Source organism: Dendrobates tinctorius, unplaced genomic scaffold, assembly GCF_039654945.1.
Source record: "Dendrobates tinctorius isolate UK_male_01 unplaced genomic scaffold, ASM3965494v1 ptg000003l, whole genome shotgun sequence".
In the NCBI taxonomy this organism is placed as follows: domain Eukaryota; kingdom Metazoa; phylum Chordata; class Amphibia; order Anura; family Dendrobatidae; genus Dendrobates; species Dendrobates tinctorius.
In genome coordinates, this window is record NW_027361671.1 from 13,577,034 (window position 1) to 13,603,775 (window position 26,742).

General features: G+C 44.7%; 1 protein-coding gene across 2 annotated transcripts in view; it reads left to right on the top strand.

Annotated features, from left to right (window-relative positions):
- The window catches only part of RASA1 (RAS p21 protein activator 1), a 98,637-nt gene that overhangs the window by 4,098 nt on the left and 67,797 nt on the right, over positions 1-26,742 (top strand). For both annotated transcript variants that reach the window (XM_073584131.1, XM_073584216.1), the window contains exons 2-3: positions 23,921-24,073; positions 26,336-26,475. In XM_073584131.1, the coding sequence (XP_073440232.1) occupies positions 23,921-24,073; positions 26,336-26,475 (293 nt within the window). The remainder of the gene's footprint in view (positions 1-23,920; positions 24,074-26,335; positions 26,476-26,742) is intronic.

Below are 26,742 nucleotides of genomic sequence, written 5' to 3' on the forward strand. Positions count from 1 at the left end.
TGAGAACGAGGGGACCTTACATATTATGTATGCAGCGCCCTGTGATTGCTACATGTAATAAAATGGGAACTTCTCAACAACTGCCCTCAGGCTGATAGAGAGCTGCAAGAGCTAGATTTGCTTTAATGTCACTCTCTGGACACTTCCCTAAAAGTCAGGACTCTGCCGCACATAGAGGATCAGGGTTATGGAGAGCTTTCCTCAGCTGGTGGTTAGAGACGACGGTTCTGCCCCGTGTAGCAGATTTTCCCAAAAGATGTTGGTGCCGCCTCAATGGAGTATACTTTTCATGTCTGACCAGAGCGCCTTTTCCTTCATTCTTTACCAATTTTGACACTTACCTTTGTATAAAGGGTTTTTCCTTACTGAGAAAGTTAGATGATGATTTGCTGATAGCTGGGACCCCATAATTCCCCAGAACGGGGCTCTCAGTTGGTCACCAAGCTCTGTTCCGTCATCACTCCGTACAATGGTGCTTATTGAACTCTGTTCTCTGGATTGGTGCAGAACCCTCCATTTGGACCCTCACTGATCAGCAAGTTGTGGCCTATCCTGTGGAAATGTGATAACTTGCCTGATTGGGAATAACCCTTTAACATTTTGCATTGTTTCAGTTTTTGTGAGTTTGTTTTTTTTTTTTTTGCTCGATTTATAAAAAGTTGACTTTGTTCCTGTAATGTAAGTGATACCTATTGGCACCTCTGTTTCTCTGTGTAGAACAATGATTCATATTTAATATCAGCTAGGGTTAGTAGAAGCTGTACTGTGTTAGCTGGGGCTACTGCTGGAAAGCCCACCGACCTTAAGAAGAGGACTCTGGTCCCCTCTGAAGTAGAGCTGTGTTTGAGCATGCATGCCGTGGCTTCGCTCATAGTCTATAGTACTCGCCCCAAAGTCTCATTGATAATGAATGTTTTTCCCTGTTCCCTAGCTGCAGTTTAAAAAAAAAAAAAAAAAAAAAGTGCTTTACTCACTCTACCTGGGTCCATCACTGAACCTTCGTTGCTGCCCGTGTGTTGTCTTTTACTGTCTGCAGCAAACTGATACCTGAGTTTTCGAGGCATTTTTGGCTTTTGCAGCGTTCTTTCACCACCCATTCATTTCAACTGGTGAAAAACGCTGAAAAAACGCTAAAAGAAGTGACACGCTCTATTGTGCAAAAAACATGCAAAGAACAAAATCCTGAAGACAAAAAAAACAGGGTGGGTGCATGAGATTTCTGAAAAAACAGGGTGTGCATGAGATTTCTGAAATGTCTTACTTTGCTGGTACTGTAAAGCTCAGCTGAATATTTGCATAAAAAATGCTGGAAAAAAACGCTGCCAGAACGCCTAGTGTGAACTTAGCCTTAGAGAGGACCTTTTCACCAAGTCTTAAAAAGCCCAGTCTTTAGGCTAAGTTCACACGTACCGGAACTCTCGCGGAAATTACAGCGAGAATTCCGGAATTCCATTCCGCGGGAAAATCACATTTTAAATTCCCGCGATTTTCCCGCAGAAAAACTAGCATTTTGCAAGCGTAATTAGCTTGCAAAATGCTAGCGTTTTCCAAGCGATCTGTAGCATTGCTTGGAGAACTGATTGACAGGTTGGTCACACTCGTCAAACAGTGTTTGACGAGTGTGACCAACAATTTACTATTGAGGCTGCCTATGCAGCATCAGTAGCAAAAGATAAAATGTAAAAAAAAAAAAATGGTGTTTATTCTTACCTTCCGACGTCCCGCGCAGCCTTCCCAGTAATCCTTTGCAAAAATGCCCGCGATGGCGTCCGTTCTCGCGGGATCGCGACGTCTCGCGAATTACCGCGAGAACGGACGCCATCGCGGGCATTTTCGCAAAGGATTACTGGGAACGGGAGTGTGGAGAACGACGAGAAGGCTGCGCGGGACGTCAGAAGGTGAGAATAACAATATTTTTTATTTTAAATTCTATTTTTTACAGGGATATGGTACCCAAAGCCCGGAGGACAGTCTCCTCTCCTCCGGACCGTGGGTACCATCCGCAAATGTTCTGCTTACTTTTCGCATGGTGGGCACAGCCACATGCGGGAAGTAAGTGGACCAATGCATTCCTATGGGTGCGGGATCGCTGCGATTCCGCAAAATTAATGAGCATGCTGCGTTTTTTACCGCAAAGCGATTCCGCCGCGGTAAAAACCGCAGCATTAGCACAGCATTGCGGAATCCCATAGGAATGCATGGGATGCTTATTTTTCACGTTTTTGCGGCAAAATTGCGCGGTTAAAACCGCCGCAGAAACGCGAAAAAATGCCACGTGTGAACTCGGCCTAAGGCTGTGTGCCCATGATGCGATTTTTAAGCGTTTTTGCCGCGATTTTCGGCGCAAAAACGCTTAAAAATCTTGTACATGACGCACCCCATGCATTCCTATGGCATTCCGCACATGCTGTGCTAATGCTGCACTTTTTTCCGCGGCGGAATCGCATCACGGAAAAAATCGCAGCATGCTCATTCGTTTGTGCGGAATCGCTTACTTCCCGCATGTGGCTATGCCCACCATGCGGGAAGTTAAGCGTCTCATGTGCGGTTGGTACCCACGGTGTGGAGGAGAGGAGACTGTCCTCCAGGCCCTGGGTACCATAACCTACTCTCATTTTATTCCTGCTGCTCCTCTGTTTGTTCTGGTTTTATTTTTTATTTTTTTTATTCAATCCATTATATTGTTCCAGAGATGAGGACTTTTTTATTTAGTGCCAGTGTTTATGGTCTTGACCAATGGGGATGGCTTAGTGTTTTCTGGGGGCGAGTCTTAAGATTGCTCTTTATTATTACCCTGTGAGCCCCACCCAATTGTTAAGACCATAAAGGCCCTTAACTCTGGAGGTGTATGGCTTACTCTGGAGATCAGCGGGAATAAAATAAGAACAGCCACTGGATTCTTAGGGTATGTGCACACTTTGCGGATTCGTGTGCAGATCCGCTGCGGATTCGTGTGCAGATCCGCTGCAGATTCGCTGCTGTGGATAATTCCGCAGCGGTTTATTTTCTGCAGCATGTCAATCCTTTGTGCAGATTCCGCTGCGTTTTTACACCCATTCCATTATAGGAATCTGCAGGTGTAAAAACGTAGGCGAAATCCGCAGGTAAAACGCGGATTCTGCAGATTCCGCGCGGAAAAATCCGCACACGAATCCGCAATGTGTGCACATAACCTTATTGTGCGGCAATGTCGGAGAAAGGCAGGCGAGCAGTCACCTCATCCCTCTAGTACAGGCTAGGAGCACTCTAGGAACAGCCACGCTTGTCTCCCAGTGTATAGATAGTGCAAGCGGCCCACCCCCAGAGCCCCCACATCAGACATTTATGTTTTCTAAGATTAGAACACTTTATAACCCCATTCTTCGGATTGGTGGGGTCCTCCACACATGGCGAGTTCTTGCCTTTTTGTTTTATCATAGTATAACAGACATTGGAGTTCTGGGCTCCGCTGGTCCTCTGGTGTTACTGACAGCTGGGCATTACCTGTTGGAAGTGTATCCCCCTCCCCCATACAGCCTGATTCTGCCCAGTTAATGATGACCTTATCAGACTGTAGGGAGATGTATCTCTGTGACAGGTGGATTGCGAACACCCAGTTGTCAGGAGGAATAACAGGAACAGCACAACTCTTAAGGGGGTTTTACACATAGCGATATCGCAAACAATATCGCTAAAGCATCACCGATTTGGTGATGCAACAGTGATATCGCTATGTGTGATACTTACCTCCGACCGGCTCCCCCGCTGTCCATCGCTGATCACGCAGCTCCATTTCTCGTCGGGCGCTTCCTGTGGGGCCGACGAGCGACGCGTGGATGCGGGCGGGAGGACGTCTTCATCGCCGCGTCTGAAAGGTAAGTATCGTCCGCTAGATCGCTGCTATGTCGCTGGTGAGATCTGCCTGTGTGGCAGCTCACTAGCGACCATGTTGCGATGCACCAGCGATCCTGACCGTGTCATATCGTTGTCGGGATCGCTGGTGCATCGCTAAATGTAAAGGGGCCTTTAGAAAAGATGTTCCCTAATTGTTTTAAGGGGTGCACCATCAATTGCCAAACCAGAAATGTCAGAAGTGACGGATGCAATGTGATTTAAAGGGCATATTGCTCAATAGTTTTGCACCCTGCGCCAGATTTATCACACTGGTTTATGCTGTTGGATAAATTTGGTGCTTCTTGAAACTGTCTTGGCTAAGTTTCCACCATCTTAATTGATTTTGCGCCAGAAATTTGCTCCCAAAAATTTAGTACAAATTGTGACATATTAGGCAACTGAACTATTACTTGTGGTCATTAGTGAAATTGGGCTGCTTTTCACCGTTGCAGCTTTGTCATTCTTCACTGGGGTTTGTGAGGCTCGAGTCGCACCTGCATTTTTTTTTTTTAAGCCAAAGACAGAAGTGGTCAAAAGGCTCAAGACATATAAAGATCCGCTCTGGGATCTGACTGTAAAAAGTGCATATGTAACCCAGCCTCATAGTCATAAGAGTTATTACTAGAAAAGCTTGTGTGTTTGGACCGATTTTTAATATAATTCTAAATAATCTCAAATAATTGTTTGACCAAGATACTGAGCTTTGCCTGATGTGCGGTGCTCATGGTGTGCTGTATTTTCTGCATGTTTTGGCCAGTGGTAACAGATATTTTCCTCTGCGGCAAAGTCCTTACTGAGTCAGTATAAGGATGTATGCACACGCTGCAGATTCTGCTGCGGAATTTTCCGCGCAGATTTTGCAAAATTTGCAGTTAAATCCACAGGTCAAAAGATCTGCGGATTAGCCTGCGGTTTGTCACCTGGACAATGGAGTAGGTGTAAAACTGCTGCGGATTCCGCACAAAGAAGTGACATGCTGCGGTTTTGAAACCGCAGCAAATCCGTGCGGAAATGTCCGCACGGTGTGCACTGCGGCTTTTGTTTTCCATTGATTATAATGGTACTGTACACCGCAACAGAAACTGCTGCAGATCCACAGGACCAAATCCGCTGCGGATCTGCAGCAGAATCCGCAGCCTGTGCACACACCCTTAGATCCTGAAGCCACATGGCCAGCCAGTCTGCTTGTGCTCCATATTCCTCTGTAAACTTGACTTATGGTGTTTTCTTTTCTGGGCATATTTACATGTTTTTTGTTTTTTTTTTGTTTTACATGGATTTTTGTGGTGAAAAAATTCTGTGCAGAAATGTTTCTTTTGTGTGCAGTTTTTGATACATTTTGAGGCATTGTTATTGCTTATTGAATCAAGGGGCAAATGTGGGGCATTTTTCTACAGCAATGATTAAAATACTCTTTAATCACAGGACAGTGCTTGCATTATGTCACATTTCATGACCCTCAGACATGTTACATAGTTGATCAGTAAAGTCAAATTGGTAAGTTTGGCCTGACTTCTAATGTCTCCAGGGTCCTTTTCAAGGGGTCATATTGATGATCTATCTTAGGCTTGGTCGTCAATATCTGATTGGTGGTGATCTGACACCCGGCACTTCCACTGATCATATGATATCCGCTGCATCGGTGGCCAGAGGTAATGGCACAGCTTCATATCCTGAGTAGTGGCCGTTCCTGGATACTGCAGCTCAGCTCCTATTCACTTCACTAACGGGTGAATTGTAGTACCTGAGAACAGCCACTACAGTGTGCGGCGCTGTGTTGTTCCAGCTCCTTACACTGTTCACCAGATAGTGGGAGTGCCGGGTGTCTGTTCACCACCAATCTGATGGTAATGACCTATCCTAAGAATCAATATCACACAGGCCTGGACAGCACATTTCCTATTTGATTTTTTTTTTTTTCCCCAGCACCAAGGGAAGAAGAAATGCTTGGCTGTAATTAGACCATGGTTTTTGGCCTGTGGTTGCTGTGGTATTTAGGCAGTGTGTTCCTCCCAACAGGCCTGCAATGGTGTGAACTGCAATAAGGCAGAAGTTCATCCACACAATTCCCCATTGTTGCCTCTTTTGTGTCCAATAGGTTTATAGAAGTCTTTGAACGTCTTGTGTATATAATTCAGAATTTTCCAAAATGTATATGAGGTGTTTCCATCACATCACTCAGGCAGATACTCACCTTCCAAAAGGATTCAATAACAGCAAGTAGAGGCTCGTGGTACAGACAATTTACTGCAACAAATGTACAGAAAATGCCCATTTCTCTAGCAACCTTCCACGACAGCATAGGAGGTTGTCTCCACGCCCTAATAGGGGATAAGAAGTACAAAGAGGTTAAAAGGCCCCTCCCACCTCCCTCTCACCAGTGTCTTTCCTGTCCTCCATGGGGCATGGAGAGGTTAGAGGTATGCTGTGTGGCCGGCCGCTGCAGTGTACCTGACGGATTTCTAAATGGCCGGGCAGTGGTGGTCGGTGGCTCTGCCTTCCCTCCTCCGTGCTGCTTCCATCTTCTTTGAATTCGGGACCTTCCTGGCCTACCTGTGCTCCCTCGGGGGGGTAAAGCGGGCCAGTGATACCCGACCGGAGGCCTCCCGCAGCTCTCCAGTCTCTCCTCCTCCTGCACGCACAGCTGTCGGTGTCCCGGAAGTGGCACACTTCCGAGGTATGCGTTCCACCCTGGAGCGCGGGTGACTTCCGGTCTGGCTTATGGCGAGCCCCCCGGATAGCTGACAGCGTGCAGAGCTCGCCAGAAACAACTGCCTGCTCTGGAACCTGGGAGGAGGAGGGGGAAAAATGAAAGAAGCGCTGAGGGCGTGTTTTTACCTTTTACAAACCCGTCAGAAGACGCCGACAGGTAAGACGAAGTAAGCCCCTGTCAGCATAGTTCTTCCTGCCCTGCATCTGCAGAGCCCAGCGCCAGGGAGACAAGTCCTTCCATAATGGCACCAATACCACCAAAATGTTTGTTAAATGCGCTGTATGTAACATAAAACTCCCCACAGCACGGGGGGAGAAAATTGTCAGGCTTGCACAGACGGAGTGGTCAGGGCGCAAAGCACTGGTGCTTTGCAGCATGGGTGGATGACATCTGCAAGGCGTGTGTATGTTCTCCCTGTGCTCAGGTGGGCTGCCACCTATCCTCCAAGGTTCTCCCCTCCTCCACGGTTCTCCCCTCCTCCACCTCCTTCACCTCCCTCGAAAAAAAAAAAAAAAAATTTTTTTCAGACAACTTATGATCTGAGTGATGAGAGGAGTCGAGAGCCCCTAGAACCTCTGAAGCCAGAAGATATCTTTTTTTTTTTTCTTCGGATTAGGTTTAGGAACTGGTTAGTGCTGCTCCCGTCAGGTGTCAGCCAATAAACAACTTGAAGCTGGCCAGAATGGGAGATCAGCAATCCCTGGTAAATGTTTGGAGGTAGCGAAACAGACAACTATTCCGCTCCATCAGAACTTAAACATATGTTCCCTCTGGGGGTGATGCATACAAATGCAGGTCACGGGTCATGCTTTCAAAAAGCAGCCTGCCATTCTAGGCTGTGTGACTGCATTTGTCAGATGGCGGCTGCTAGGCAGCTTGAGACCCAATCAATTCCGAAAGTGGATATTCAAGTGGCAGGAGTCGTGTAAAAGACAATTCTTCCATTTTGACGATGCATCCCAGCTTAAGGTCCGAGGGACCTTAAAATAGAGAGCCTTCTCAGAAAAGTCTGGAAGACCTCTGCCTTATAATCGGGAATTGCTTCCACGTGCGTTTCTAGATCCCTCTTCCAGTGGATAGAGGAGCTAGAAAATCATAGTTCTCAGGGTGTGAGCTTCTTGACTCGCTTCCCATACTACAGAGGTACAGGCTTCCTGGCGGACGCATCTATAGTAATCCGTCTAATTCTGCTGGGCAAGCCCTCTGGCTTAAAACATGGAGCGGGGATATTACCTTCAGGGTTAAGCTTATTCCATCTCCTTCAAAGGTGTACACGTCTTTGGCCCAGCTTTGGATGAAATCCTTGGAAAGGGCGCAATGGCGATGTTGGCTGCTAAGCAGCTTGAGCCTGGGCTGGGCCGCGTTCGCAGGTCCGTAGTCATGCGTAGGACCCCAAGGAGGCGGTTTTCTGGAGCCCCCCAGAACCAGTCATCCAAGCCAAAAGGGAAGGGATGGAGCTATCCTAGTCCCCCAGCAGCAACAACAGCAGGAACAATGACTCGGACCCGTTGGGGTCAACAGCCATTCTAAGCTGAATTTGCATGCCCTCGTCAGATCGCAGCCGCTATGCAGCTTGAGGCCGGGCCAGTACCGGCATGGGAACAGCCCCTGAGTCCTCAGAGTAAGCAAGGACAACCTTCTTCTAGAATTCAAATCCTCCTCCCTGAGTCACCTCCCTTACCATCTCGGGAAACTTTTGCAACGCTAAAGTCCGGCATTCAGCTCCTCCTGCAATCAAAGCGCCATATCAGTTCCCTGTGGGAGAGCATGAAAGGGTCATTATTCCAGGCTATTGTCTAGTAAAGAAGCCCACAGGGGAGGATAATAAGCTTAAGTAAAATTGAGTCAGTAAAGGCTGCCATTCTCTTGATAGGCCCTCATTCCTTCAGGGCAACCATAGACCTGAAGGATGCCTATTTTCTCATTCCTTTTTCATCCTGCTCACAGGAAATATCTAAGGTTTGCGGTCCGTCGTGGTCCAGAGGAAAGTACTTACCTTTGGGATATCCTCTGCCCCAAGAGTATTTTCAAAACCTATGGCGGAGCTGTGTCCCATGTCCGAGGCCAGGGTATATGCATTGTACCTTACCAGGACGACCTATTGATAATAGGAACCTCCTACCAGACTGTGGAAAGCCAGGTAGCTCAAACTCTGGATATTCTCCGATCTCTGGGGTGGATCCCGAATATAAAAAAAACACAGATCCAACCCTCTCAGGAGATAAGGCTTTTGGGAGGCCTCTTAGACTCAAGGAAACAGATGTCCTTCCTTCTGGAAGATCATCAAGTGACTATAATATCAAAGATCTTGAGCTTCAGAAAGCAGAGGTCCCCGACCCTCTGGTCAGCTATGTCAGTACTAGGATCGAGGGTGTCCTGCATCCAGTCGGTACTCGGGGCGCAGGCCCATGCCAGAATCCTCTAGTCCCATATCTTGGGAAATTGGAACAGAGATCACAATTGCCTAAACAGGAGAGTCCTGACCCCAGGGAAAGTAAAAGCTTCACTGGCTTGGTAGTTGGACCACAAAAATCTGTGCAAAGGCGTCAGCTGGTCCCATGTCCCCTTGGTCGCAGCCATGGTGTCCCAGCTGCCATTCCAGGGGTTATGGAGTCAAGAAGTGAGTACGAGATCTTCCAATTTCACTGAAAGCAGTGGAGGAAGACACCTGGTCCAGGATCATCATATCGGGATCTACGACAAAGGTGGCACGAAGTTAGTGCCACCGGCCATTCTAGGCTGAGCGTGACTGCATTTGTCAGGTGGCGGCTGCTAAGCAAATTGAGGCCGGGACCAGAATGGGAGACCAGCCTGCAATCGCAGGCCACGGGTCATGCATTTACAACGGCCTAAAAAAATCTCTCAGGACGAATACTTTCCTGAGCCGAAAGGCTCCTCCTTTCACTAACAGCAGTCCACCTAAAGGGGACCTCCAATCTTCAGGCAGTCTTCCTGAGTAGAAGATGTATCCAGCCTGGCGAGTGGAGTCTGAATGGAAGAATCTTTCAGAAACTAGTGAACAAGTGGGGCCTTTCGGAGGTGGATATGCTAGCATCAAGCAGAAACGCTCAAGTAGGAAACTACTTCTCCATGTACCCCAGGGACAGATCACTAGGGGTAGATGCATTCGCTCACAAGTGGGTCCATTTGGCGCAGGTCTCTTCCCCCCCCCCCCCTCCCCCCAATTTCAATCCTTGCCACAACCCTGAGAGAGATCTGAGAAAATCGAACCCCGGCCATCTTGGTGGCTCCGCTGGGAAGAGGAGCTGGGTTTCCTTAATTACAAGACTCCAGGTAGATGGACCACTCCTCTTACCCTTGGAGGACGACCTCCTCCTGCAGGGTCCCCTACACCACCCAAACCTTCGGGGAAGGGAGTTAGCTGCCTGGTTACTGAGGCCCAGATCCTGAGGGTCAAGGGTCTATCAGAGGCGGTGGTTGAGACCCCTTAGAAATCAAGGAAGCCAGTCACCAATGCCATATACAACAAAGTATGGAAGAGATTTTCATCATGGTGCCTGCCGAATCCTCCTGACCCATCGTATCCTGGATTTCTTATGGAAAGGGCTCGAGTTAGGCCTAAAACCTAGCACACAGAAGGTACTAGTCTCGGCCTTAGGCTCCAGGTTCAACTGCGACTTAGCCAGCCACCGGGGCATAAGAAGGTTCATGAAATCAGCCACTAGGCCACATCCCAAAAAACAAATTGTCATTCCACCATGGGACTTAAATGTGGTGCTTAAGGGGGCTCACTCAATCCCCTTTGAGCCCCTATCATCTTATACTTCTCAGCTCCTCTCCTGTAAAGCGGCCTTCCTTGTAAGCAATAACCTCAGCGAGGCGTATAGGGGAGCTCCAGGCTCTTTCAAATGGAGAACCCTACCTAACCATTAGGAATGATTCTCAAGTTCTCTCCCTTGATCCATCCTTTCTCCCAAAGGTCATGTCTAACTTTATTAGGCCACAGAATATAATTCTTCCCTCATTTTACCAGAACCCAGCAATCCTAAAAACAAAATGTTTTCATACGCTTGATGTAAGGCGCATAAACCTTCACTAATTGAGTTGTACTAAGCCCTATAGAATCGACCACAACCGGTCGGGAGCAAATAAAGGAAGGAGGGTGAGAAAAGACACCATTGCCAACTGGATCAAGAAGGCCATCTCTGAAACATATCTAGCACAGAACATCACACCCCTTACGGGAATCAGGGCTCATTCAACACGGTCTACTTCTGTCTCATGGGCTAAGAGGGCAGGTGCATCATCCGAGCGGATCTGCAGGGCTGCAACCTGGTCCTCGTTACATACCTTTTACTAAACACTATAGGTTGGACCTTGGTCCAACTGGGATCTAATCTTTGGCCGAAAAATTCTTCAGGCCGTTGTGTGTGTCTCCCCCCCCCCCCCCCCCAGGTGCAGTATAGGTTGGTATGCCTCCTACGCTGTCGTGGAAGGTTGCTAGAGAAAATAGAATTAGACTTACCGGTAATTTGGTTTCTAGAAACCTTCCACGACACCACTATCTCCCTCCCTGTATTCTTGGACAAATTCTGAGAATCTTAAGGTAACCGGTGCTACGGAGTTCAGTCATAAGTCACTGTTGGTGAGAGGGAGGTGGGAGGGGCCCTTTAACCTCTTTGTCCTTCCTGTCCCCTACTAGGGCGTGGAGACAACCTCCTATGCTGTTGTGGAAGGTTTCTAGAAACCCAATTACTGGTAAGTCTAATTCTATTTTCTTTACTTTGGTGTCACACTCTTCTTTTAGGTCAGTGATTTTGATCACGTCTCATTATGCTAGGTCGCAGTGTAGCACCGTCTGATCCTAGACCCCTGTGTAGTTGAGATGATTTGCCATTCTGGAGTTTTGTGATGGTCGTCATTCCCTGTTCAATGAGGGTAACACCGATATGGCGTAAGGTGGCCGCTCACACTATGATTATGTACAGCAATGAGTTTTTTTGTTTCCACTCTCTCAAATTCTGTGGTTGAAGTGACTGGCCACACAGAATGACTGTTGCAACTAAGTACAGGTGCTCCACATGAATGGGTCAAACAGTTCAGTTTGCCGTCCCGCCAGCTTGTTTTTCCTCAATCTTCACCCCCCATGTCTTTGATTGACATCTCTGGCTTCTTAGAGCTAGAGCGGAGATAGATTGGAAGGTGCACTTAAATGTTTGGGTATATCTTTATGAATATGATTGGATTGACCAGTCATTTGGTGCTGACAGTCCCTTTTAAAACTGTCAGTCACCATGAAATGATTGATCAAACCAAGCACGTGAGCTTGGTGCACAGCTTGCATGACTAGAAGTTCAGAGCATCATCCTACCAACTTGTTTTCCATCCATCTCCCCTTTCCTTTTCCTTCATTGACAGCTCTGAATTGACAGGAACCAGAGGACAGCAGAGATAAGTGGGAAGCTGCACAGTGCCTGATGTAGCCAGCGCCTGTGCTTGGTTTGATCAGTCATTATAGGATGAAACCGATGTGTAGATAACCTAAAACAGAGCTAAGAAGTCATCTAACCAACATTAAGCCACATACCATTATAGATCTGCAACACTGAGATAAGCTGAGAAAAAAAGATGTCTTGTTTTTTAAGGGATTAACCCATAAATAATTGATAATAGCCTCTGAAAGCCATTTATATTGCAAATATGTGCAGACATGATGCAGTTTTCTGAAGTTGTAACGGAGACACTGCACAAAAAGCTGATGCATAACATTCCAGCATAGGAAGAGGTGTTCACCTATTTTGTAGAGGGATTCATGTTAAAAAGCAGCATATTGTGTGCATGGCACGTACTGCCGTGTGTTGGGGCTCAGAAATGTCACTCCGTGCTCTTGCAGGAAATGTGGCTTCTATATTGCTGCCAGCAGGATGTGGTTTCTACCTCAAATTGCCATCAGAAGTTGTCTTATGTGCTCGTCTCTCTGCCTCGTAGCCCACAACACAATGCTCCCGCTGCTTCCACCCTGGGGCCATTCTAGCTTTATGGGAAGATATAAGCTTTCTAGTTATTAGGGAATGGGAAGTGGTTACACTCCCCATATATTGCTCAGTGATGGAAGATCATTTCTGAAAGGGGTTGAGTCTCCAGTGGTCAGATTTCTGCGCTCACACAACTATTTACTAGGCGTTTGGCACTTCTATAAGGCCCGTTCACACTGCCTGCTACAAATGCCCTGTATGGGCAGGACCTGTGGGCTATTACGTTTATGTGCTGTAACAAAGTAACCATTCCCTTATGTTTTTATATTTTTTTTTCTTTGCATTCTATGATAAAATTATGGTGGTTACTAAATGGGTTGTACAATTATCAAAACTGTCCCCCCTCCCCCTTTCCGCCTGTAGCATATATGGATTATTATAACTCTACAAACTTTCTCCTATTTGCAATATAACCTTAAACATGAACAGGTTAATAGTGTGTTCATCTTGGTTTTTACATCTGTTTTTATTTATTTAGGGGCATAGAAAAGGAAATAAGACGTTTAGTTGCAGGATAATTCAGCTGAATGGGCTTAGGTTTCCAAAAAAAGTCATCCTTTTGTATTGGTTTTATTACTCTTTTTTTTTTTTTGTCTTAAAGGGGCGTGCCAGAAGAACATAGTCTGCACATCTTTATTGTCTGTCCAAGAAACTGATAGCAGAAGGAACTTCTCCAAAAATGCTGCAGTCCCAGTTCATCGAGACTGGTGATTTTCATACCAATCCCAATGAGTGGTCTGCTTCATTAAAGGGGTTGTCTGGTCCAAATCAATAAGTCTGCAGTCACTGTGTAACTGCAGACTTATGAATCCCCCCAACCGCATGCGCTGTGGGGATTCTCCAATTTCAGACTTGAGACTGGAGGATATGTATGAGGCTACTTTCACACTAGCGTTTTTTAGCTCTGCGCATTGTGCGCAATAGAAACGCATGCAAAAAACGCATGATGCGTTTTATGTGTTTGCTTATTTTATGCGCATGCGTTTTAACCAGTTTCTAGCCATGTTAACTCTTATAACGCATGCGATTTTAAACGCAGGCATGCGCATGTCCATGCGCACGCCAGCGTTGCCATAACCTGTAATGTGATTATTTTTTTTTTTTTTTTTGCGCAATCCGTGCGCATGCGTTTTTTGACACAGGTTGGATGCACAAATAATGCAACAGGGTGCATCCGGCGTGCCTAGGCTCACACTACAAAAAACGCATGCGCACAAAAACGCATGCAAACGCTAGACCATGCGCACCCATGCTAAATATAGGGATGGGATGGGTTTTCAACCAAGTACTAGAAATGAACATTTTATTTACAATTATTTAATCTGTCCAATTACTTTTGGTCCCTTTAAAAACAGGGTGGCACATGTTAAGGAGCATTCCTAAACCCTTCATCCAGTTTTAATGTGTGATACCCTCAAATGAAAGCTGAAAGTCAGAACTTCAACTGCATCTGAATTGTTTTGTTTAAAATTCATTGTGGTAATGTCTAGAACCAAAATTAGAAAAATGTTGTCTCTGACAAAAAATATATGTGGACCTAACTGTATACCTACATGTATTCAGCATCACGAATAGTAAAAAAGTGAGACAGATGTGACCAAGACTTGCACAAAATGCCATTATTGACTACTGCTGTCTCAGAATGATTCAACTTCTTAACAACAAGCATATTTAGTACTGAATAGAATGCCTTTAGCTGTTATAACCTACAATGGCTTGCGAAAGTATTCACCTTCTTTGGCGTTTTACCTAATTGTTAACATTTTAACTTGTGTTTTAAATATATTTGTAATCAGATTTCTGTGTTATCAGCACTAAAGTCTAAGTTGAAGTGAGGAAAATTAAGACATAAATTTTATGGGGTCAAATACCTAAAAATTGGCATGTGCATTTGTATTCACCCCCTTGTCAGGACTTTGTAGAGCCTCCTTTTACGGCAGTTACAGCTGCAATTTGCTTTGGTCAGTCTCTGAGCTTTCCACATCTTGCCGATAGCATTTTTTCCAATTACTCAAGGTAAGCCTCTTCCAGCTCCTTTTGAGTTTGCTATTCAACAAAGGAAACCATCTATCCTCACGTCTGACCACAGATTCTCCATTGGATTAAGGTCTGGGCTTTGACTAGGCCACCCCCAAAACATTTGCACGTTTCCCCGTAAACGACTCGAGTGTAGCTTTAGCAGTATGTTTTTGGTCATTTTCTTGTTTGAAGGTGAACCTCCGTCCCAATCTCAAATAACTGACGGACTGAAACAGGTTTTGTTCAGGAATACCCCTGTATTTTGCACCATCCATCTCCCCATCGACTCAAAACATTTTCCCTGCTCCTGCTGCCGAAATGCTAGTATGATGCTGCCACCACCATGTTAAACCCTAGGGATGGTGTTCTTGGGATGATGAGCTGTCTTGGTTTGGCGCCAGACATAACGTTTACTTTGGTGGGCAAAAAGTTTAAATTTTGGACTCGTCTGACCACAGCACCTTTCTCCGTACATTTGGGAGGTTCCCACATGTCATTAAGCAAACTCAAAACGAGCCTTACAATTTTGGTGTGTAAGTAAATTTTTTTTTTCCTGCCTACTCTTCCAGAAAGGCCACCTCTGTGGAGTGTATGGTGGTCATATGGATAGATACTCCAGTCTCTGCTTGAGAACACTGCAGCTCCTTTAGGGTTACATTCAGGCTAAGTGCCCACGTTGCAGAAATGCTGCGGAAATGTCCGCCGCATTTCCGCAACTCCCTGCCGTGGGTAAAACGCATGCGGAATTCACATGCATTTTTGCGCAACACACTAGCTTTTTGCAAGCGTTTTTAAGCTTGCAGAATGCTTGCGCTTTCTAAGCGATTATTTATCATTAGTAATCTAGGACAACATTGGATCATTCAGAGAACAATGAACTTCTGGAGTAAGTTTGCTGCACTGAAAGTAAAGGGGCCGAATAATATTGCACGCCCCACTTTTCAGTTTTTGAATTTCCACAAAAATTTTAAATGACCAATAATTTTCGTTCAACTTCACAATTGTGTTCCACTTGTTGATTCTTCACCAAAAATTTACATTTGGTATCTTTGTTTGAAGCATGATATGTGGGAAGCGGTTGAAAAGTTCGAGGGAGCCAAATACTTTCGCAAGGCACTATACATACGCACATGCCAATTTTTAGTTGTTTTATACCATAAATTTAATTTTATATCTATATTTTTCTCACTTCCTTCACCAGCTTATTTAGTGCTGATGCAACACACACAAAGCGTCTACAAAGATATTTAAACACAGGTTGTAATGTAACAAAATAGGTACAAACATAAGGAGGTGAATACTTTACTTTTCCAAGCCTCTATATTTGCAGATGTGATGTGTAGCCAGACACCAGGAATCTTAGCTACGGTAATTTATTATGGATTTTTTTGAGTTGTGAAGAGTGGTTCAAAAAGTCATTGCCTCGGACAAACAAGAAAAAGAATGCAAAGATAGCTAGCAAAGACATTGAATATTCCTAGAGGTACAGGTGAACACCTAGTTCACAAGATGTAGGAACTCATCGACGACTTACTGACTGCCACTAGGTCCAAGAGGAAGCAAGTCATCAAAATCCCTTGAGTGACTGCAAAAGACCTGCAGCAAGAGTTTGGTAGCAGCAGGCAAGAACCATTCCATTTGCACGGTAAGGCTGTGGTCAGATGAGAGAATCGTACCGATTGTGTACTAATGACACTCGGCTTAAACTTAGTGTCATTTTGAGCCAAGAGTCATCTTACTGTGATCTGATTCTCATTCACATGTATGGAGAACTTAATTTCTCCATTGTCTGTGGATGTCGTAATGTACACAGGTGACATCAGAGTGCAGTTCAATGTGTCACACCCCCTCATAGACTTGTATGGGTGCAAGTGGTCCGATTATCGGAAGCACTCGCCACATTCTGCAAGTTTCTTTTTCTCTTTCCGCATCGGTACAAGCAAAAAAGCCCTTATTGGCACTGCTCCATAGTGTGACATCGGTCCAAGTGCTATCCAATAAAACATGGAATAGTGCTCATCCATGTTATATGCTTGTGTGAGCAAGCCCTAATACTAATCACTGAAATTCTTTATGACCAAATCACCTCTACTTACCATAAAGCACAAGAAAAGTTGGCTTATATTTAAAAGCTATGGATCAATGATATGTTTGAAGGAGGAAGAATGAAGCATGCGCTGAAAGAACACCCTGCCTACAGGGGAGCGTGATGGTGGCTCGCTGATGCTTTAGGTCTGTTTTGTTTCGTTTGGCCCTGTAAACCTGCTGCTTGTTCTGTACAAGATGGATCTAGTGAAATATCAGAAAATCCTAGTAGAAACCGTCATGCCTCATGTCATTGAACCTTCCAATAGAGCTATGACACCTTTTATCTTTCAAAGTCCACTAAGAATTGAATTCAGAAGTACTGAAAAATTCTGTAGTGGCCATCTCAGTACCTTGATTTGAAACCTATATTAATTCTTTGGTTGGATTTGAAAGGGGTTGCAGAACACAAACCCAGGAATATTAGTGAACTGCAGGATATTGCCCATGGAGACTAGGTTATGATTCCTCAGGAACACTGTCAGGACCTAGAGTCTGGATATGTATCGTATTTGCAGCAGGTGATAACAGCCAGAGGAACTCTGCCAAGAATTAAATGTCATGAAGGAGTAGAATAATTCACAGACAGCCGAGGACAATGAAAATGACATTTTGTGTTAAATTTAGAGAAACTACTTGTCATGTCAGTAACGTTCAGCTATATAAATTATTCTTGTTTGATTTATTGAAAACAAAACGGCAGAAAGTTTGTATATTTTGCTAATCGACCTAATTTGTAAGGGGTTAAATACGGTACTGTATTTTTCGGACCATAAGACGCACCCCAAATTTTTAGAAGGATAATAGCGGGAAAGAAATGTGACAAAATGGGGGTCCGTCTTACAGTCCAAATTCAGCTTACCGGGCTGGTGCAGCGGTGGTGCTCTGGGGTTCCCGGTGGTTCCACCGGCATTTTGCGACAGATGCGGCGGTGATGCTCTGTGGTGCGGCGGGGCTCCACCGGCTTTTTGTGAAAGCCCGGAGGCCCCCCGCAGATACATTGCTGCGATGCGGTGGCCTCCAGGAAAATGGCAGCAGGGTGTGTCGCATTCTCAGATTGAGATCTCTGCAACGAGATCTCAGTCTGCTGCGATGCTCTGGCCTCCGGGATAATGGCCGCTGGGGGCGACGCATGCTCAGATCTCGGCAACGAGATCTCGTGACCGAGATCTCAATCTGAACATGCGCCGCCCCTGGTGGCCATTTTCCCGGAGGCCACTGCATCGCAGCAATGGATCTGCGGGGGCCTCCGGGCTATGAGAAAATGCTGGCATAGCCCCCCCCCCCGACCCATAGAGCGTGATCGCCACCCCACAGAGCACGACTGCCGCCCTAGCCTGGGAAGGGAGGCTCCCTCGCCCTGCAGTGTCTGACCGGAACCGCCGCCACAGTATTTTGTAAGTGTATTCCGACTAAAAGACGCACCCCCATTTTCCCCCAAAATTTTTTGGGGAAAAAGTGCTTATAATCCGAAAAATACGGTAATGGTTTGCAACTTCATGTGTCTCAAAATGCTATAAATGAAAAATACAACTCCTGTGATATGACCCTTCATAGGTGACAGTGGAAATAGTAATTATTTTGCTTTCATCAAGGACAACATCTGCAAGGAGTTTGTATGTTCTCCCCGTGTTTGCGTGGGTTTCCTCCCACACTCCAAAGACATACTGATAGGGAATTTAGATTGTGAGCCCCCATCGGGGACAGTGATGAAAATGTGTGCAAACTGTAAAGCGCTGCGGAATATGTTAGCGCTATATAAAAATAAAGATTATTATTATTATTATTATTTCATCTTTAAGGCCCAATATAGGTTGTTCTCGAAGGCGCTAATGTGCGGTAATTTTGTTTCCTTCTTGAGGAAAAGCAAGCTGAGATGTGCAGAAATAATGGGGCACAACTTAAAGGGGTTTTCCCCACTAATCAAGTTGATTTTAATCAATACATCCTGGAATCATTATTATCTCCACAATTGGATATGTTTTAAAACCATGTTCCTGTGTCGAGATAATCTTATAAGTGTGCCCCTCCTACAGTATGTGCTGTGTCTGGCTGTGCTGGAACATGGTCTGATCATACCACAGCTCCTGGGCTGGGGAGGAAGAACAAGAGTATACCGACATTACAGCACGGGATTGCAAATGATTCTTTGTGAGGTGAAGCATTTCCCTGCCTGATGTTTAACCTCAAAGAATTATTTGTGATCCTGTACTGTAATGTCGGTATACTCTTGTTCTTTCCTCCCCTGCCCATGAGCTGTGGTATGATCAGACCATGTCCCTGTATGGTCAGACACTGCCATTACACAGTACACAGCAGGGGCACATTTCTAAGATTATCTCCGCACAGGAACATTTTTTTAATCACATCCAATTGTGGAAATGATTATTATTCCAAGATCTATTGATTGAAATGAACTTTGTTAGTGGGAAAACCCCTTCTGCCCCTTTGTAATAGGGATTGGCGGGGGTCTCTGGTGCACGGTGCTTCTTGCCAAGCATACTACAGCCCTGTACACACACATCTTGCCACTTAGTAAGATTTTAGAATGCTAATAGTAACCTCTGGGAACATTATCCTCCACTGGTGTTGCATAGTGCGAGAGATCTGGGCTGTGGAGCTTCAGAGATGTGGTGTTATAGCCGTATTATAGGAAGATATTTTCTGTGCACACTTCTTTGTATGATGATATGACTTTGGCCGCTCCACGTTTCTATCTCACTTTTTAACGTTTCTCCTTCTACGTATATCCTGTTTTTTATGTGTACAGTGAGGGGCTTCCTGAGGATATTGAGTTCATGCTTTTCTTTCTCCTAATTGCTGAATACTGCCCAAATGAACTACCATCCCTGACATTAGTCTGGCTTCATCTCATTGTTCCAGAGCTGTGTTTTCTTTTATGTTAAGGACTGGTCCCTTTCTGCAGGCTTAGTGGTTCAGTGTCCACGCCAAGGTGGTGCATACTTTGGCAAAAAAAAAGTCCATTTGGTGAAAGGTTCCTGGTTATCTTAGTTTGAGGTCATCTTATTTCTGTCCTCAAAACTCATTCTGCCAGCTGAAAGGGATTTTTCAGTAAACTGCCTGTGTCGTAGGCTTGGGTGCAGGTGAATGTGCAGAAAGCCTAGCATGTGACCAGTGTAAGTGAATGGTACGGCTCGGTTATGAAGGTGGGCCAAGAGTTTGTGTGGAAGAATAGAAAAATAGCAGCATGCAGCCAGCGCCGCCCCGGTTAGTCGCCTGCTCTGCCCCGGTTAGTCGCCTGCTCTGCCCCGGTTAGTCGCCTGCTCTGCCCCGGTTAGTCGCCAGCGCTGCCCCGGTTAGTCGCCTACTCTGCTCCGGTTAGTCGCCAGCTCCGGTTCTCTTCTGAGTCACGTGATAGGAATTCAGACTGTGGATCACACTGCGCTCTGTGTGTGAGCCCCAGTCTCGTCGTGTGTAAGCCTTTCCTTCCATAGGCTCACATGGTAAGGGCTCACTCACACCACCGTATAAGTATAAACTGGACCCATGTTGTCAGATAGCACAAATACCCATGTTATTCAATGAGACAGGGCAGAATCTGTTTGTCAAATTGCAACATGTTTCACTTTGACTTGGAAATCGGACGAGGCTCACCCTTACAAGTTTATGGGTGTGAGAAAAATCGGATGCCGCAGTATGGCATCACATTTTTGCAGATACATTGAAATTCTGCTAGAAACTGTAAATGCTCCTGGTTAATAGCTGTTTGCATACGGACTGTGCATGGATGACAAGCAAGAGAAAAAAAAAGGCCCACTTTTCTGGATGAGGATGGGACCGTTTTTTTTTTTTTTTTTTTCTATACTGTGCGATTCTAGCCAAAAAAAAGACTTCCGCCTCACACACCGGCTATGATCCATAGTGTCGCCATTGCCCTCAGAAGATGACGATCGGTGAGTAAGAATGAATGGGAGCAACCTACAGGCTCCACCGCAGCAATCTAGTAGAAAATAGTTCTCAAAGACTATTCAGAAAGACGCTTAACTTTACATTTAGGAAGTAAATGTACAAAAGAAATCTTGGCAAAGGCTTTTATTCTTTGTAACTGTTGAATGTTGGAGCATGTCATTAATGAAGGAGCGGTCTCCAGCGGCTGCAGTTTGTCCTGATGTTACTTGAGACCTCCAGGTCTTCTGATACTATAGGCCCGGGGCAGTGTGTAGGCGCGCTGGGAAGGATTACTGTCAGGCCGTGAAAGAGCCTTTTTTGTTTTCTCTGCATAATCATGTGATTCTCATTAATGGGGGAAGCTATCAAAGAAACGTCCATAAACCCTGTAATAATGCCCTCCTAGACATGTGCACAGCAGCATACGTTCTGCTGTAAGTTACACGGACTCTGATTTGGGCTGAATGATTACATCCTGTTATCAGAAATACAGGATCAGTGGGTTCTAAAAAGAAAAAAAAAAATCCCTGATTTATGTGTTCAGTTGTGGGACTGCATTTTGAGAAATGTCCTAATGTTTTTTTTTTATGTTTCCTGTCCAGAGCTGCAAGCAGATGTACTGCAGGAGTGAGCATACTTTATATGTAATAGATTGTAAGGAATTGCACTGTAAGCAGTTGTGTATGGATTCTGCCCCATTTCCAGTCTGCCTTCTAGCTGTGGGGACGGTCTGCCATCATTGTCCCATTTGGATCTGGCAGATGCGGTCAGCACAGCGCTGTCACTTCCTGTCACATTCGCCGTAGTCACGGATAGGGGGGCTGCAGACAGCAGCTGGCATCTCATGTTGCATCTGTTCTTAACCCCATCATACTGTGGGGGGATAATGGCTGCAAATATCAGAAATGCTAATTAATTCCATTTATTTTGGCACCAGTCACATTTCTCGGCGATCCACAATGATCTGTAGTGTCTTCATAGTAATGATGGAAGACTTTCAAGATGAGGGGTAAGGAGCAATGTCTGAGCTCTATAGAGGGTACAGAGTCAGGGCGGCATAACTGGCAGTCAGAGCCAGGCTTGGTCTCAGCTTAGTTGTGCCCAGTGTCATTAACACATTACTATCTCCGCTCGCTCGTCATCCACTGGGGGGTCCCGTGCAGTGCGGCTGAGTGATTAGAATTAGTTTCATTTTATATTAATAAACATTTGTTTGTAAAGTCTGTGCATACAGCTTATTCTGGTGGTCAGTAGGCGGCCACCATTCCGCTGTATAGTTTGGAAGCCCTTTAGCAGATTTTCTCTCTGGATGGCTTCGGTTTCGATGACGTTCTTGGTCTTTATTGATTTGTACATCAGGAAAGGCTCCCGACATACTGGATACAGAGGTCCACATAACGAGTTTCATAGATCCATAATAAGGGAGGAAAAAAGCTACAGACCATAACAGGGATCACCAAAAATACAAATATCTTTTATTGAATAAAAAAGAACACCATATAAAAACATTTAAAAAGTCATACCATGACAAACAAACTACACATAGTCGCCCATAATAGAGCTACAGTCCCTCAAGGTGCAAACATGGAACAACATACAGGGTGGACACAAAACTATACAAGCACTTTATCAGCATGCTGTGTAAGGTGGATATGGTTGACACCTAAACTCATAACCCATGAGGTTAGCATAAATGAAATATCTTAAAAAAATTGCAAGCAAATCTGTTATAAGCAACAATGATGGTAAGCAAGTACAAACCAATAATGCAGGGATATACAATATAGAAGCTTTCAAAAAGTGAATAAGTCAGATATAAAAAGATTCAAACAAGCATACCACTATCACTCATCTGGGTCAAAAAGGATCTAATACTCCAAGAAAATATGATTTATAAAGTGCTATAGTGTCCACTAAACAGACGTTAAATGAGCATGAAAGTGCAAATGGCAAGAAATGTCCAGAACCTAGGTTCTAGGATAAAAGGATAGTAACCCAGTAAAAGTGCATAAATCTGGGTTACATAATACCGGGTCCAGTGACCATATGTGGAAAGTTTTTGCCAAAGAAATGTCACCAGGGGGGACCGGGAGGAATGCCCGACGCGTGTCGCCACCCTCAGTGGCTTCGTCAGGGGCCTGCATTATTGGTTTGTACTTGCTTACCACCATTGTTGCTTATAACAGATTTGCAATTTTTTTTCAGATATTGCATTTATGCTAACCTCATGGGTTATGAGTTTAGGTGTCAACCATATCCACCTTACACAGCATGCTGATATAGTGCTTGTATAGTTTAATGTCCACCCTGTATGTTGTTCCGTGTTTGCACCTTGGGGGACTGTAGCTCTGTTATGGGCGACTATGTGTAGTTTGTATGTCATAGTATGACTTTTTATATGGTGTTCTTTTATATCCAATAAAAGATATTTGTATTTTTGGTGATCCCTATTATGGTCTATAGCTTTTTTTTTTTTTTCTTCCTTTATTATTCATATTGTTTTCATACAGACTACGGGTGGATCCCTCAGCATTGGGTGGTGCCCTCTATTTATTTGGTGAGTTTCATAGATCCCAATTATATGGAATAGAGTACTCATCCATGCTAGGTATAACAGGACCCTTCTATAAGGACACTGTGAACGCACTAGAATAATGAATTGAAAGTGTAGAAATGTTTAAAGCGATGTATGAAGAGCAGGAATTGTATTGGTGTGTAAGGCTCTGTTCACATGTCCAGTCGTCATACGTTTCTAACATATGCAGCATTAAAAAAAAAATGGATTTGTTGCCAACGGAGCAAAGCTGATATAAAATGGAAATCAAATTTTCCATTTTTTTTTTTTTAAAGACTGCACCATTGTTCCCATAGATATTCAAATAATTTTTGCCTCTGATACATGACCATAATTTTCCTACTTCTTTTTTTTGTTTTTTTTCACTGCTGATAATGTGGTTGGGGAGAGGGATGAGAATGTTTCCAGATTTCCTCTGAGCTGCATTACTGCAGTCTCCTACTAAACAAGCTCATAATAGATTAATCTGAAATGGCGCTGGTTGGTCGCCTTTTCACCTCCATGCACACACCCAGAATCTTTAAACATTGCGCAGCGGCTTTTAGTTTTTCGTCGGCTTATAATATCTTTGCAATTTGAGCCGACCACCCCGATGCTAATAACATCACATAATCGTTAATGAGGGTGCCTGATAAAAATGAGTTACAAGATGCTACAATACATTGCACAGGTGCTCACTATTACAAAGAAGTCCAGTATACATGGAATTGATGAATTTTTCCCCTTTCCTTTTTCACTGTGTCTTTTCAGGTGGTATCATGGCAAGCTGGACAGGACGATTGCAGAAGAGCGCCTTTACCAGGCTGGGCGGACTGGAAGCTACCTTATCAGGGAGAGTGATCGACGGCCGGGGTCCTTTGTGCTGTCTTTTCTCAGCAAAACAAATGTCGTCACCCATTTCAGGTAGGCTGGGAGACCTCATTATAACTAAAAAATTGGGCTGTATGTTAGGGGTGTATGTTTGTTTTTTTTTTTTTTCTTTTTTTGTTAATATATAATTAAAGGGGTTTTCAGTTTCAGAAAATAAAGAAACTGAGAGTTACTGAGTCTCCCCCGCTGCTCCTGGTGTTGGTTGTCTGCAGCTCTTGATGTGACGTTGACAGCGCTGCTGCCAATCGGTGAGCTCAGCAGCTCTGAGCAGCTTGTGACTTCTAATCGGTCCTAGCCGTTGCAAACAATTTATTGTCTGCAGGGCTGTCAGCGTCATCGGGTCTGCAGACATCAAACTATTGGATTAGTGGTGGAGTCTTAGCACTGGATCCGGCCTCATCAGGTCTATAAGATGTACAGTACAGACCTAAAGTTTGGACACACCTTCTCATTCAAAGAGTTTTCTTTATTTTCATGACTATGAAAATTGTAGATTCACTCTGAAGGCATCAAAACTATGAATTTACACATGTGGAATTATATAATTAACAAAAAAGTGTGAATCAACTGAAAATATGTCTTATATTCTAGGTTCTTCAAAGTAGCCACCTTTTGCTTTTATTACTGCTTTGCACACTCTTGGCATTCTCTTAATGAGCTTCAAGAGTTAGTCACCGGAAATGGTTTTCACTTCACAGGTGTGCCCTGTCAGGTTCATTAAGTGGGATTTCTTGCCTTATAAATGGGGTTGGGACCATCAGTTGTGTTGTGCATAAGTCTGGTGGATACACAGCTGATAGTCCTACTGAATAGACTGTTAGAATTTGTATTATGGCAAGAAAAAAGCAGCCAAGTAAAGAAAAACGAGTGGCCATCATTACTTTAAGAAATGAAGGTCAGTCATTCCGAAAAATTGGGAAAACTTTGAAAGTGTCCCCAAGTGCAGTGGCAAAAACCATCAAGCGCTACAAAGAAACTGGCTCACATGAGGACCGCCCCAGGAAAGGAAGACCAAGAGTCACCTCTGCTGCGGAGGATAAGTTCATCCGAGTCACCAGCCTCAGAAATCGCAGGTTAACAGCAGCTCAGATTAGAGACCAGGTTAATGCCACACAGAGTTCAAGCAGCAGACACATCTCTACAACAACTGTTAAGAGGAGACTATGTGCAGCAGGCCTTCATGGTAAAATAGCTGCTAGGAAACCACTGCTAAGGACAGGCAACAAGCAGAAGAGACTTGTTTGGGCTAAAGACCACAAGGAATGGACATTAGACCAGTGGAAATCTGTGCTTTGGTCTGATGAGTCCAAAATTGAGATCTTTGGTTCCAACCACCGTGTCTTTGTGTGACGCAGAAAAGGTGAACGGATGGACTCTACATGTCTGGTTCCCACCGTGAAGCATGGAGGAGGAGGTGTGATGGTGTGGGGGTGCTTTGCTTGTGACACTGTTGGGGATTTATTCAAAATTGAAGGCATACTGAACCAGCATGGCTACCACAGCATCTTGCAGCGGAATGCTATTCCATCCGGTCTGCGTTTAGTTGGACCATCATTTATTTTTCAACAGGACAATGACCCTAAAAACACTTCCAAGCTGTGTAAGGGCTATTTGACCAAGAAGGAGAGTGATGGGGTGGTACGCCAGCTGACCTGGCCTCCACAGTCACCAGACCTCAACCCAGTCGAGATGGTTTTGGGTGAGCTGGACCGCAGAGTGAAGGCAAAAGGGCCAACAAGTGCTAAGCATCTCTAGGAACTCCTTCAAGACTGTTGGAAGACCATTTCCCTTGACTACCTCTTGAAGCTCATCAAGAGAATGCCAAGAGTGTGCAAAGCAGTAATCAAGGCAAAAGGTGGCTACTTTGAAGAACCTAGAATATAAGACATATTTTCAGTTGTTTCACACTTTTTTGTTAATTATATAATTCCACATGTATAAATTCATAGTTTTGATGCCTTCAGAGTGAATCTACAATTTCCATACACATGAAAATAAAGGAAACTCTTTGAATGAGAAGGTGTGTCCAAACTTTTGGTCTGTACTGTATGTAGTTTGTAGTGTGAAATGTGATAGATCTACTTCTTTATCCATGACTTGTTGGCCATTGAACCCTGATGTCCTATAACTGGGGTCCATTGGGGTTCTTCCAAGGTTTCTTTTGATGCTTGTTTTACGATTGACGTTGTCAGAAGATACCGCAACATCTTGGGTGCGCCTAATGCCGATGTAGACATGACCTAACTATTTCTGCTGTTATTTATAATCCCCCCTTCTTTTTCCCTTTTCTTACAGGATTATAGCAATGTGTGGTGACTTCTATATCGGAGGGAGACGGTTTTCTTCACTTTCTGATCTCATAGGATACTACAGTCATGTCTCTTGCTTACTGAAAGAAGAAAAACTGCTTTTTCCTGTGGCACCGCCAGAGGCAAGTCAATTATTTCTCAAAATCCCTCAGCAAAAATAGACTCTCAGGGGAGCCACTGATGTCAAGTGAAGCATTGATTATTTACATGTTGCATTCATGCTCCAAAAAAATGCTGTGAGAATCTGGCCATAGGCAGACCCCACTGATGAAAAGAACAGGGGTCCTGAAGACCCATCACTGACTTTCAGTGGAACAGCAGTGTGCACGCTCAACCGCCACTCTTTTCATGTGAGGGACTAGTGAAAATTAGAGCGGGTCCCAGCGGTCAGCG